The 13,099-nt window shown below is 40.6% G+C and overlaps 1 protein-coding gene across 5 annotated transcripts in view; it reads left to right on the forward strand.

Moving 5' to 3' along the window:
• Nucleotides 1–44: 44 nt before the first annotated feature.
• Nucleotides 45–13,099, forward strand: part of VTI1A (vesicle transport through interaction with t-SNAREs 1A) — a 336,022-nt gene continuing 322,967 nt past the window's right edge. For all 5 annotated transcript variants that reach the window (XM_019646664.1, XM_019646665.1, XM_019646666.1 and 2 more), the window contains exons 1-2: nucleotides 45–452; nucleotides 11,076–11,134. In XM_019646664.1, the coding sequence (XP_019502209.1) occupies nucleotides 359–452; nucleotides 11,076–11,134 (153 nt within the window). In that variant the 5' untranslated portion in view covers nucleotides 45–358. The remainder of the gene's footprint in view (nucleotides 453–11,075; nucleotides 11,135–13,099) is intronic.

The following is a 13,099-nucleotide window of genomic DNA, read 5'->3' on the forward strand; positions in this document are numbered from 1 at the left end:
GTGGAGCCGCTTTCCAGAACGTAGAGGGCCCCCCCCCCCCCCCCCCCAAAAAAAAAAGTGCCTTCCGTGATCCCTGAGAACCCGAATATTTTTTGAGCCATTTGGGGGCACTAATTTGAAGTGGTTGTGCTTAGCAAATTTCTTAATTTTGAAGCCTGAGCGGAAATAAAAAGCACACCCGGCCCCATTTCCAGAGGACCGAGATTGCGTCGGACAACCAGGAAGCGGCCCGGCTGGGAGCTGTCCCCTGTGCTCCACTCTGCAGTCCAGGGCAGCTCCCAGGCTCCCTACACGGTGTTCCCTGGTGACCCCTGCCCCGACCTAGGCTCCAGCCCGGGCCTATCACTCCGGAGCCACCATGTCGTCCGACTTCGAAGGCTACGAGCAGGACTTCGCCGTGCTCACTGCAGACATCACAAACAAGATTGCAAGGGTCCCCCGACTCCCGCCTGGTGAGAGCCCTACCCTGGCCGGGCGGGGGTGGCCCGCAGAGCCCGGAGGCTCGGGCGATGGAACGCCGCCTGAACAAGTGTCTCCGAGGCGCGAGGCTGGCGTCAGGTGGTGCAGGGGCCCTCCCGGAGGGATGGAGCTTGAATTCGTTGAGGGTAAAGGGACAGTCCAAGCTGGATTGTGGAGTGCAGTGAAAAGAGCTCTTCTGGGCTCCAGTCCGGACTTCGCCACCTTGTTACCTGTATACTCTTGGGAATGTTTCTCTGAATCTTAGGTGGTGGTGGTGGTGGTTGTATGTTTGTTTGTTGGGTTTTTTTGGTTTGTAAAATATAGAGATGTGAGAGTATTAAAAAAGAATGAATGAACGTACCTAGATTATGGGTCTGACGTTTTGTTAGTAATGACGTTAGTATTATATGCAACAAAACAAGGTAAAGAGCCATGGTGCCAGGATTCATGTATCAGCTCTGCCACATAGAAGTTGTGGCATTTAGGCAAGTTTTTAACCTTTCTCAACTTTCCTGCTTGGTAAAATGGGGAGAATGTGTAGGTCTCTTAGGGTTGTTATGAAGATTTAAGCTATTTTAACATATGCAACACCTTTCCTTGGTGTTAACCTGCTATTACCATTACTATTTTTCATACCCCCATTTATTATTTCTCATTCTTCTTGGAGCATGGGGGAGTCCATAACCCAATTTTATGTAAAAGTTGGTACAGGCTAACTTTTCTCACTTTTCAAATTTCACAACTTCCATCTAGAAGTGTTTTTGTTTTTGTGCTTTATTTTAACCCATCTTATTTCTATGCTAGACTTTCAACTGTGGGAAGGGGGCAGTTATGTTTGATTTTATTGGCATTTACTTAGAAGGGACTCGGACTCATAACATATTTAAGTAAATGAACATATATATATATATATATAAATGTGATATTTTGTGACTTGTTTGTAAGACATTGTTTTAGGATTTATCATCCTCTAAATACAGATTTAATGTAAGTAGTTAGTGGCAAATAAGATTGTTACTTTTTTACTTTGTTTTGTTAGGGAAATTGAACCATCAGTGAAATTTAGCTCTGGGTATGAAGTGTAGAAGTGTTCGCTGATCTGTGAACCAGTGAGCACTTCGCTGTCCCACCTTGTTAGTCAATCCTAGATGCCGGCAATAATTTTCCTGGACCTAAGTTGTCATTCCTCTTTCCCTTTCCCTACCTCCCCCCAAACTTATGTGTTTAAAATAATTTTCTTCCTTTATTTCTTTGTTTTTCTTCCCCCCACCCATTTTCTGTTAATAGGGATATTTGCTTGAAGCCAGGATCTCAGAATTAACACCCCACTCATCTCCTGAAGTCCCAGTTAGTTCTGAAGGAGGTGGATGATGTCTTAAAGAGGTTTATGAGTCCAAGTGAGGGAACAAGAGGAGAGAACCAAGGTGGCTTATACCACCGAGCTCTGCTGCTTCAGAGATTTTTGTGGAGAAAGTGGCTGATGGCCTCATCACTTCGTGATACACCACCTCGCCTCTTCTCTTCAGTTTTTCTCCACTGCCCAAGATCATCTTGATTTTTGTTGTCATTATAGTTGGAGACCACTTCCTTTGACTGCAGTCCCAGAGCCTCAGAATATCAGGATTTGGGGTTTCAGTTGGATTGTTGCTCATTTTTAATTGTAATAGTTTTAGCAGTAGAAACATTTTTTGTTGGGGCTAATTGCTTTTATACCAGGAAGCTGTTTTATAAAGTAACAAAGTCATCCCTGAGTGTAAAGTTGTAAAATTATTTCCAAGAAAGCAGGTTTTGTTACAATTTTTTTTTTGGCTTGTCTTTGTATTTTAGCATAATCATTCTTACCACTTAGAAGGAAACAAATGAAGTATGTTAAAAAGCCTTGATTCTCCTTAGCTATAGTACAGTGTAAGGCCCAGACATTGCCGCTACATTAAGCAGTGAAAGGAGACTTTGACTTATGAATAATTGAATACTAGTAATTCTTAAAAACATAATGGTTTCCTCCTAGTAACTACTGTGCTTGCTCACTTTATAATCTATTTCTAGTTGATAAATAGAAAAAGATGAGAAATATACCTACATAGTTATGAATTGTGGATATATGTTTGTGGACTAGCAGAAATATGTACAATCATGGCAAAAAAGTTATAAAGAATTATTATAATCTTTGTTTTTGAGCATCACTAGTGGTCGACTCAGAAGAGATGAACTATAATTTACTTCAGTTAAGAAGGTTGAAAATTGGAGCAAACTTTTCAGCTAAAGCAGTTCATTTTCTAACATAGTAACTAATATAAATTGAGAGTAAGATTACAATGTAAGTAGAGAGTGGGATTGATTGCAATTAACTCTCTGCTGTGCTTGTACAGTGTGTTAAGGTGTTATTTCCAAAGAGAATAGAAAAGATTGAATGTTTTTAAACTTCATTTAAAAAAAAGAAATTTGATTGCTCTGTGATATGTTTTCAACAATAAAGAGACTTTGCTCTTAGACTAAAGTGTTTGGATCTTAACTGATTTTTGAAATTGGAGTAATGAGATGGATCAGTCCCTTTATGGTGTACCCTTGTGGCACTGTATTTGAAAATTGATTTTAATGATTAGCGTTCTGTGGTAAAGTCAGGAAAATGGATGCGTGGAAACTGTAATACTAACTGTGAGGTTGCTTTTCTTCTGGCGATGAATTCTAAGTCAGGGGGGTACTTTCACAGGTGAATAAGTTTCATTACAGCAGGCAGGTTTCCTGAAGGATCTTAAATAAAATGTTCTATTGCAGTTAGCTGTCTACCTCATCATTCACAGAGCCATAAGTGGTCTATTTTGAAGCCTATCACTTTGGGGCTATAGTCAGAAATACCAAGAAAGGTATTATGGCAAATTGGTTAAGATTCGCACATGGCATCAAATCTATTTAGAATCCCAGCTCTGCCATTTAATAGAAGTGCAATTTGGGGCAAATTGCTTGGCCTCTCTAAGCTTGCTTCTGTCTATAAAACTGTGTGTGGGCAGGGGCAGTAATAGTTTCAACCCTACAATGTAAAAATCAAATGAAATGAAGCATGTGACATCCTAGCACATTGTTTTTACCCCAGAGAAAGTACACGATGAATTAGCCATTAGTGATGGATGTTATTGCTGCTGCTGATGAAAGAGCTGATAGGATTAGTCAGGACTCAGCTTCTCAGACTTTGTTATGTTAATTGAACCCTTAAAGGAACCTTGGGCCTCCATTCTTGTTTTCTTTCTGTGCCTAGACTAGAGTTAGATGACTCACTCTTGATGAACATCAGCATTTGAAGGGAGATGAATGATCAGGGACATTGGGATATGAAATTGTATTGGGATTTGAACTCAGGATATCAAGGAGGGAGTCGGGGAGAGAAGTGGAAGTGGTGGAGCAAGATGAGTGTCCTTTCTGGGAGGAAATGCTCGAGTCTAGCTGATGAGTTATGCTAAGCCCTGGAGACTTGGAGACAGACACAGCTATGTGTGGAAGAAGCCATAAATGCACTATCATTCTCTGTTGCTTTTACCAGGTGGTTGTAGTGAGAGAATTCAGAAACGTCTGCTTCCATTTCTGAGTTTTTTGGTTTGCTTCAAATATATGTGGCTCTGGAACTGTAATGTCCCCATGTAACTATTGAGCACCTGAAACGTGGGTATTGCCATGTAGTGAAATGAGAATATTTTGGATATATTGGGTTATTATTAAAACTAAAACTATATATATACATATATATACATATATATATGTATATATATGTATATATAACTAATTTTACTTGTTTCTTTTTACTTTTAAAAGATGTGGCTACTAGAAAATTTTAAATTACATAGTGGCTTGCATGCATTACATTTCTGTTTTTCTAGAGAGTTAGAATTGAAGGGGTGGTTCCGGTCTTAATTCAGGCGCTCAGGTGCAGTGAGTCGCAGAAGAGGGGTAGGACTTGAGTTAGGTATACCCACGCACACGCCCACACTCTTATCCCAGAGGGATCTCTCTCCCTTCAATAACTTAGTTAACCTAAGTAATGGCTTCAGTGATTTTTTGAAAATGAGCTTTTCATTTTAAAATGGGTTTAGAGTTACAGAAAAATCACACAGATAATCCAGAGAACCCCTCTATACCCCATGCCCCGGTCCTCTGCTGTTAACATCTTGTTAATGGGACACACCTGTTGAAGCCAGTGAACCCGTATTAATACGTTACTAGTAACTGAAGTCCTTACTTAATTCAGATTTCCTTAGTTTTTTGCCTCATGTCCTTTTACTGTTCTAGGATCCATTCCAGGTTACTACAAAACATTTGGTAGGCATGGCTCCTTAGGCTCCTCTTAGCTGTGACAGTTTCTCAGGCTTTTCCTTATTTTTAATGACTTTAGAGTTTAGCAGGACACTGGTCAGATATTTTATAGAATGTACCTCAACTGGGATTTGCCTGATGTTTTTCCCCTGGTCAGACTGGGGTTATAGGTTTTGGGGGGGGAAGACCACAGAGGTAAAGCACCATTTTCATCAAATCATAGCAAGACTAGGTATTGTAACAGAAGTTACCACTGCTGATGCTAACTTTGATCTTCTGGCTGAGGTAGTGTTTGCCGGGTTTCTCTACTGTAAAGGTACTCTTATCTCCCCTTTTCCAGACTGTTCGGAAGGAAACTATACGCATAGCCCTCACTGAAGGAGCAGGGGTACTGCCCTGCCTCCTTGAAGGCTTAGTATCTACATAAATTATTTGAAATTCTTCTATACAGGAGCGATTTGTCTATTCTCAGTTTACTTACTTAATCATTTATAACCACAGACTCATCATATATATTTTATATATATCTTATAAAGTATTTTATACTTCATGTTATATTCTAATACGACTTTATTTTGTTGCTCAGATTGTTCCAATTTTGACCATTGGAAGTCCTTTCAGTTGACTTCTGTATCCTTTTGATATACCCCCATCATTGTGGGTTTTTTTGTTTGTTTTTTTTCTTTTTAGTACTTTCACCTTCTGTTATTGGAAGATATTGCAGGATCATCTTGTATTGTTCCTATGCCAGTCCTAGAATCAGACATTTCTCCAAGGAGTCCTGTTTCCTTTTGTTGAAAAATGGTGTTAGAAACAAGTTCTGGATGCTAGGTGTGTTCCTTGCTGCTGGGGTATTATTGTTTCCATGCCCTCTCAGCTGACAGAGCAAGGAAATACCTGTGTATATACTAACTTATGTATATATGCATATCGATAAATACCTGTGTATGTAACCATTTATATCTATAGTAAGCTAAACATGACTTCATACTGATATCTCCAATTTTAATCTAGTATCGCCTGGATCATTCTAGTATGGCTTTGTTTTAACATTGACCATCCTATACCATGCTCACCATGCTCTACAACAGTGGTTCTCAACCTGTGGGTGACAACCCCTTTGGGGATCGAACGACTCTTTCACAGGGGTCGCCTAAGACCATCGGAAAACAAAAAGATATTTACACTACAATTCATAACAGTGGCAAAATTACAGTTATAGAGTAGCAACGAAAATAATTTTTTGGTTGGGGGTCACCACAACATGAGGAACTGTATTAAGGGGTCGCGGCATTAGGAAGGTTGAGAACCGCTGCTCTACAATGTAGCAATAATATATTCATTTTGAAATTCTCTAACATAAAAAGTTTCTTTAGCAGTGGTTTCACTTTATGTTTCCCAGTGCCTAATTTTAGCTGCCGGTTTATTTTAAAATACCTATGTTGCACAAAGACAGGTACCAGTAACTGCACGGAAGTGAGCCCTGGCGCCGTCACTGTACCTATGGGGCGTGTGCAAGGCTAACCAAGCACTTCCATTAATACTGAGTAGGCAAGAAAAGATCATACTATGCAAAGACTTAGGTGTACATCAGCACTCATCAAGCCTGAATGTGGGGGAAAAAGGGAGACAGTTTATATAGCATATATTATATAGTACACTAAAAGTGAACAGCTCAGTTCTGGATGGTAAACCTGGTTGGAATTCTAACTCTGACGCTCATATGTTTAACTTTGGAGAAATCATTTGATCACTGAGCTTACTTGCCTGAGGATGGGGTGATACTGATCCCTCCAAATGGTTGTTGTGAGGGTTGACTGTGGTAATGCTCAGCACAGATCCCGTGAGAATAATAGTAGCTGCTCGTTATGAAGTTCTGAACCCCAGGAACCTGCCATTGTAAAGGGGATGCCGTTTGGGTGGGCAGCACGAAGCTCTCCTGGGAATTACACATAAATTCCCGAGGGTTACCAAAACTTAACGTTGGTAGGTATTTCCAAAGTCATCTAACTTCCTTCCTCCCTCCCTCCCTCCCTTCCTTCCTTCCTTCCTTCCTTCTCATGTTTTCCTCCTAAATTGTCACTGCTTTAATTCTTCTTTTAAAGGTATGAGGAACACTATAGTGGGCAAATCAAAGGTTGCTCAGCTCCGTAATTATTTTGATGGTGCCATCATGGAATGAATTTTTTGAGGAAATGATCCACTTGTAGTACCCCTCCCCACTCCTATCCCAATTTAAGTACTTCTTTCATAAAGGGAAATTTACCATTCCAGGTGAGAAGTTTTGCCCAAGTTCTCGTGATACACTTTCTTTTCCCCTCTGTTTCTCTGTGAACAACAGATATGTTGCTAAATGTGAGACTGATCCATTCATTCAGTAAGCACTTGGCAAGCACCTACCACATACAGCTCTGAATGCAGAGTTAGGACAGAGTTGTGTCAAGAGCAGTCGCTGCCTTCAAGGAGCTGGAAATGAGGCTGAAGAGAAAACTATAGAAACCAATTTCGAATGATCATTGGGGCCACTAGTGCAGAGCACTGAGGTGTAGGAATCCAGGGGAGATAAGATTGTGTCCCAGGAGGTCACCTGGAAGGGTAGGTGGGATTTAACAGACAAAACCCGGGACAGAGTATAAGAGATTGCAATAAGCGGGTGCAGTGGACATCTGTTGTTTCAGATTGCCCAGAGTCCTCCATTGTATGTTTTCATAGCAACCCCTCAGGTTTCCATTGAGGAACTTCCTAAACCCAGTCTTGGTGAAAGTGACAGGCTGCCGTGCCCTATCTAGGTCAAGAGGTGAGTGTATTGTTGAAGGAAGGACATGTAGAGAATTTTGGCTGGGAGTTTAAATTTTGAGCAGAGTGAGCCAAGAAGAGAGCCCTTCGACATAGACAACACTAACCTTTGGTGTTGCTGCTCAAGACTCTCCTTTTGCAAAGATTATTAATGTATTCCTGCTCGCTTGGTACCCTGAGCCACCCTGGGCACTGGCCTGCTTGAGCTCGTGGGCTCATTTTTTATCCTATTGACATGACCCACCCCCACATTATTCTAACATATTCCCTCCTTTGTCTTAGGTTAGCCAGAACCATCAGTTCTCTTATATTCAACCAAATAACCTGAGATGGTAGCTAAGAGCAGAAAGGAAAAGAGATATTTGGGCAGTAATTGATAGTCCTTCTGGATAGCTTGCAGAGCACACACTGGAGAGCTGGTATTCGGAAATAGAGTTGGACAGGTTGCTTTGGTCTGGAGTGGGGAAGATCTTGACTGCTAGGCTCAAGTGATCCAATCAAAGCTCCATTTTAGGAAGTTTAAGTCGGGGAGGGGGAACCCGTGTGGAGACGGGAAGAGCAGGGTAGTTGGAATTGTAGCTTCTCTGGCCTATATATATCATTTGTTCGATTTAACATCGTTTTTTGAGAACTGACTATATGCCAGGCTCAGTGTTGGATTTTAGGACTATAAAGATGATTAAGCCACAGTTCTTGTCTTTCCAGAGCCTCCAAGCTAGAAGGTAAATCAGACCAGTAGATGTGAGATAAATCATTACGATTAGGTAAAAGCTATGGATAGGTGTTTTATGTAAGTGAAAGTGGTTAGCACTTCTGTTGGGTTGGGAAAGGCTTCACAGCGGTAGCAATTTCTGAAGAGAGTTTTGAATGGCAGTTTGCCAGGTGATCACAGTGGAGGTAGGCATAAGCATTGGGATTAAAAGTGGGGAGTCCTGGAAACACCAGGACTAGAGATACAGAGCTAGGATCATAAATGGATAATATGACAGTAAAAAAAAAATGGGAGCAGATGAAAATGCCCAGGGACATAGATGACAGTCATGAAAGAAAAAAAGCCAGGACTGGCCTCTGAAGAACACCAACAGTTAAAGGGTGGGCTGAAAAGGGGGATGCCCAGCAGAGGACATGAGACAGAAGTGAGTGATTAAGAGAGTCACTGAGTCAGGATGTCGCGGAAGCCAGGAGAGGAGAAAGTGACAGGATGGGAGGAGCAGTGTCAGATGCCACTCTAACAAGGTTAAATAAAAATAGGGCCATTAATAAAAATAGGAATGTCCATTAGTTTGGGCAAAGGAAAGGTCAGTGTTAGTGAGTCATTTCAGTGGGATGGCGGTGAGATGACAGGGAGGAACGGGGGAGATGAGGAAAGGGAGGCATGATTGGATGAAAGGAGGGAAATGTTAACAAAGGGGAATCCAGGTTGAGGGAGGCTGCTTTCTGTGTTTTGCTTTGTTAATGAGAAAAATTGACGTCTAATGGTCTGGGAGGTTCATGACATGGACTTTCCTCACAGCTGAGTACCTTAAAGAAAACAAGATGTTGCTTCTGAAATGTAAATATACAATCTCACTCTTGGTCCAAGATGGGCTTGTCTTATTTTATATTCTACTGTGTCACAAAAATGTAGTGCATTTTACTATATAATTTGTGCAGATGTTAAATGGTTTGACATGTGCCAGAATCAAATAAATTTGGGATCGTCGTATATTAAAATTTTAATTTGGCCATACGTAGGTTTACCTTTTTCAAAGAGGGAAAATCAAGTTGAATTTTAATTCCAAGTGTTCATTTTCTTAGGGAGAGATATTTAGAGGACACACAAACACCTTATGTGACAGCTTACCCCCAAAGGAGGGAGGTGAGGTTTTGCAGAAACTAATTGTGATTCTTGTAAAATAATTCCTACTAAAGATTCCCCACTTAGTGTTGACTCCTAAGGGGCTAGTCAGCTAGTGGGTGTTGTGCGCATTTCATGCTTCATGACTTTTTCAGTCTGTTGTATTAGCCAGTCAGTAATCATTAGGTTTCACATCAAAGAAACCCAGTTTTAAGTAAAGAAAAATAAATTTGTTGGTTCAAGAAATGTAACCATGATAAAGTCAAGGAAAACCTATCTCAGAGTTATCTAGAACCAGAAACTGATTTACTAAATTTATCTCATCTATTCCATCCATCCATCCATCCATCCATCCATCCATCCATCCATCCATCCTTCCATCTTTTACATCTACTTCTCAGCTTTGTTTGTTTCTAAATGTAAGCTCCTCCCTTCTCAACCACTGCAAACTGGTTGCTCTTTGTTGCTAGGACAGTGGGTGCCAACAGCTTCTAATCTGGTGTTCTCATAACTCTACCATGAGAGGAAAAGACTTTCCCATTGTCATATGCCCACCCCACCCCAATGCTCAGACCAATATGGTCGGAGGGATTGAGCTAGAATTGGTCCAGCTAGGATGAGAAGCCCATCCCGTGCCGAGTTGCTGTGACTGGAAAGACAGGCTCATAGAAGGAGATAGCATCTCCCATTGACCTGCTGGGTGAAGGAGTGCCTCAAAAGAGCTGAGGTTACTGCCTGAGAAAAGAAAGGTGCTAGGTAGACAAAACTATAAATGGTCAATAAATTTGGTTAGCACAAAACTTAATGTAGTCTCAGAAAAAGTGGGCTGATTGATTTGGAATGGGGGTAGGGGAAAGTTTTCTGGAAATATCTGCACATATCTTTCCATGTGTGCAGGACATATCTTTCCCAGCAAAGGGAATTACAGATGGGTTATAACTCAGTTTTGATAAAGTTTGAATAAACCACATACAGAGACATAGCATTTCACATTTTAAAAGTAATTTCATTTGCATCAGGTTATTTGAGCTACAAATATTCCAGTGGGTATTTTTTAATCTTCATGTTTTTGAGATGACAGTCTCAGAAAAAAACTGTTTCTTACCCAGGATTCTATAACTAGTGAGTAGGTTGGTAGTGACTTTGGGTTTGGAATCAGTAGTCCTGACTTCAAACATGTCTTCCATTACACCCTATTATTTATGCATTTATGCACAATTAATAAATGCACAGTTAATAAATGCACAATTTTTTCTAAAGGGTTGTACGATCTTGCCCACTTTTAGGAATTGTTTTTGTGTGTGACTTTTAAATTGCATTTGTAAATCAGTCATACCCAATTTGTTAAAGTTAAGACTGCAGATTCCTCATGCCACCATTAAATATGCTGTTGTTGACACAGTCTCTTCAAAAGGACAACATAATTTTTGGTTTCTCTTTAAAATATTATGGCATTTCTTAATTGCTAGGTATTCCATAGGATTATGTGTTTCCAGATAGCCTAGAATCGGTGGCCTAAAGTGGTTTCTGATTCACCAAAGAATGATATGGTCATTTGTTTAATATGGTAATTCTCTAATCTGATTGACCAGAAAGAAAAAAGGTATACAAAAATAGAAGTTTTTAAATATTAAATTTATTTGTATTGTTAGCAATTCCTTGATATTATTGTTTGTTTCAGATGAGAAGAAACAGATGGTTGCAAATGTGGAGAAACAGCTTGAAGAAGCAAAAGAACTGGTATGTAGCGACTTGGTAATATTTTAACACACAACCAGAGTCATTTATGTGGATGCCTTCCTCTAGCCTGTTTTATACAATGTAGAAATGTGAAACATGACTGATTAGCATTTTATAATTTGAAATTTATCCATTTTTAAATTTAAGAGACTTGAATAGTTTCTTGGGATTTTACTCTTCTTAATAAAGGTGATTCATTAAACATCCACCTCTAATTCTTATTCCTTAATAATACTTTTCATAATAACTGTAAATAGCCAATGCTTGTTAAAGGCACCCTGGGTACCAGACACTGGGATCAGCATAGTACTTTGTAATATTAATTTTCATAAAAATCCTATGAGACAAGTAGTATTTATCGAAAACTGTTAAGGATGTGAGATTTTCCCCTACTTTCTCACTAACGAGTGAGCTTGTCACAATTTCATGGCTGCTGATAAAGGATATGAGATTTCTAGGTCAGAGATAAAAGAGTTTTATTACTCACAGCAAAAGCAGCTACCAGGGTTTCAGCAGGCTGGTATCAGTTCCCTGAGCCCCAGTTCCCACAAGAGTGATGCAGGCGGCCCTCAATGTGCGCCCGCACGTACAGTGGAGTATCTTCCAGGAGAGGAACGTGGAGCCTGGGAAATGCGCTGCTTTATAGCAGCCCGTAAGCAAGCCCACTGTTTGTCCCAGAGGGACACATCATCTCCGCCAAGCTTGCTCTCTGCAAATACAGCCCTGAGAAATGTCCAGGGAAAAGAGTGCTCAAGGCCGTGAATTCTTGGCAGGACTCACAGGAGTCTGATAAAACCATGGAGGAGTGATTTTCAACACTGCTATTACACACACACACCCCTTTTTGTAGATGGGGAAACTGAGGCTTAGGAAGATTAAGTTATTTGTCTGTCTCCTCATACCCAGTAAGTGATGGAGCAAGGATTTGTATCTAGATATGCTAATCTTAGAGCTCTAGCTCATTCGCTGCTTTTTGATATAAATACATTCACAGGGGTGACAGGTTAGCTCAGTTGGTTAGAGCGTCTTGCTGATAACACCCAAGTTGCCAGTTCGATCCCTGCATGGGCCACTGTGCGCCTTCCTTAAAAAAGAGTCAACTATGCCATGAAAGCAATGTGTAACTAAAGGCCATGGCTGTTCCCCAATAAAATTTATAAACAAATAATAATAAAATAAATACATTGACAAATCAGGAAGTCAAAAAGTACTGTGTCCCAATTTTTGGTTTTAAAATCTGACTATTGCAGGTATGATTCAACTTGTTGCTGCATTGTGGTCTTAAATCAGTGTGTTGCTTTTCTAAATATTGAAGGGTCTGCTTGGTGTTCCTTCAGTATTGCTTACTCATATACTTAGGACGTTTCCCAAAGTGTGTTTCTATTAACTGGTGTTACCTATGCAAAGAAGTTTGTAGCTTAAACAGAGTTGGAGGTTGAGGCCTTATTTGTTGTTTTTCTACAGAACCCTCTTGAACCCTTAAGTAGGCTAAATGGTATTAAGAATCTCTAAGATGGGACTATAGGGGGCAGCTACAGCATGGAACATTTCCCAGACTTCTTCGGCTGAGTAACATTTATGAGCAGCGGGGGTGGGGGTGGGGCAGCTGCTTTGGGGGTGTGAAGGAGTTAAGTGGCTGCTGTTCCCCATTGCACAGTAGACGTTTCCTGTGCCTTTGACTCCTAAGACATTGAGTTGCAGCGCCGCTGCTCCATCTGTTCTGTGGCTGGTGCGTTTTTAGCTGTCAGAATGTTGGGTGCACTCCATCCCCTGGAAGGTCTTCTCGTCTTTGCTCACCATTGGCACTGTCTCTGTAGTGGCAGCTGTACTTCTAATCACCACAGCTTCTCATGTTTTCTTGTCTTTTGAAAGTTCCCCCCTTCCCCCACTTTTTTTTTTCAAATGCTTTTCTCCTTTTCTTTTCTTCTTATATTCCAGTTGTATAGCTGCTTTTCTCATGCTTCC

This window comes from Hipposideros armiger, unplaced genomic scaffold (assembly GCF_001890085.2).
Source record: "Hipposideros armiger isolate ML-2016 unplaced genomic scaffold, ASM189008v1 scaffold_105, whole genome shotgun sequence".
NCBI classification, from domain to species: domain Eukaryota; kingdom Metazoa; phylum Chordata; class Mammalia; order Chiroptera; family Hipposideridae; genus Hipposideros; species Hipposideros armiger.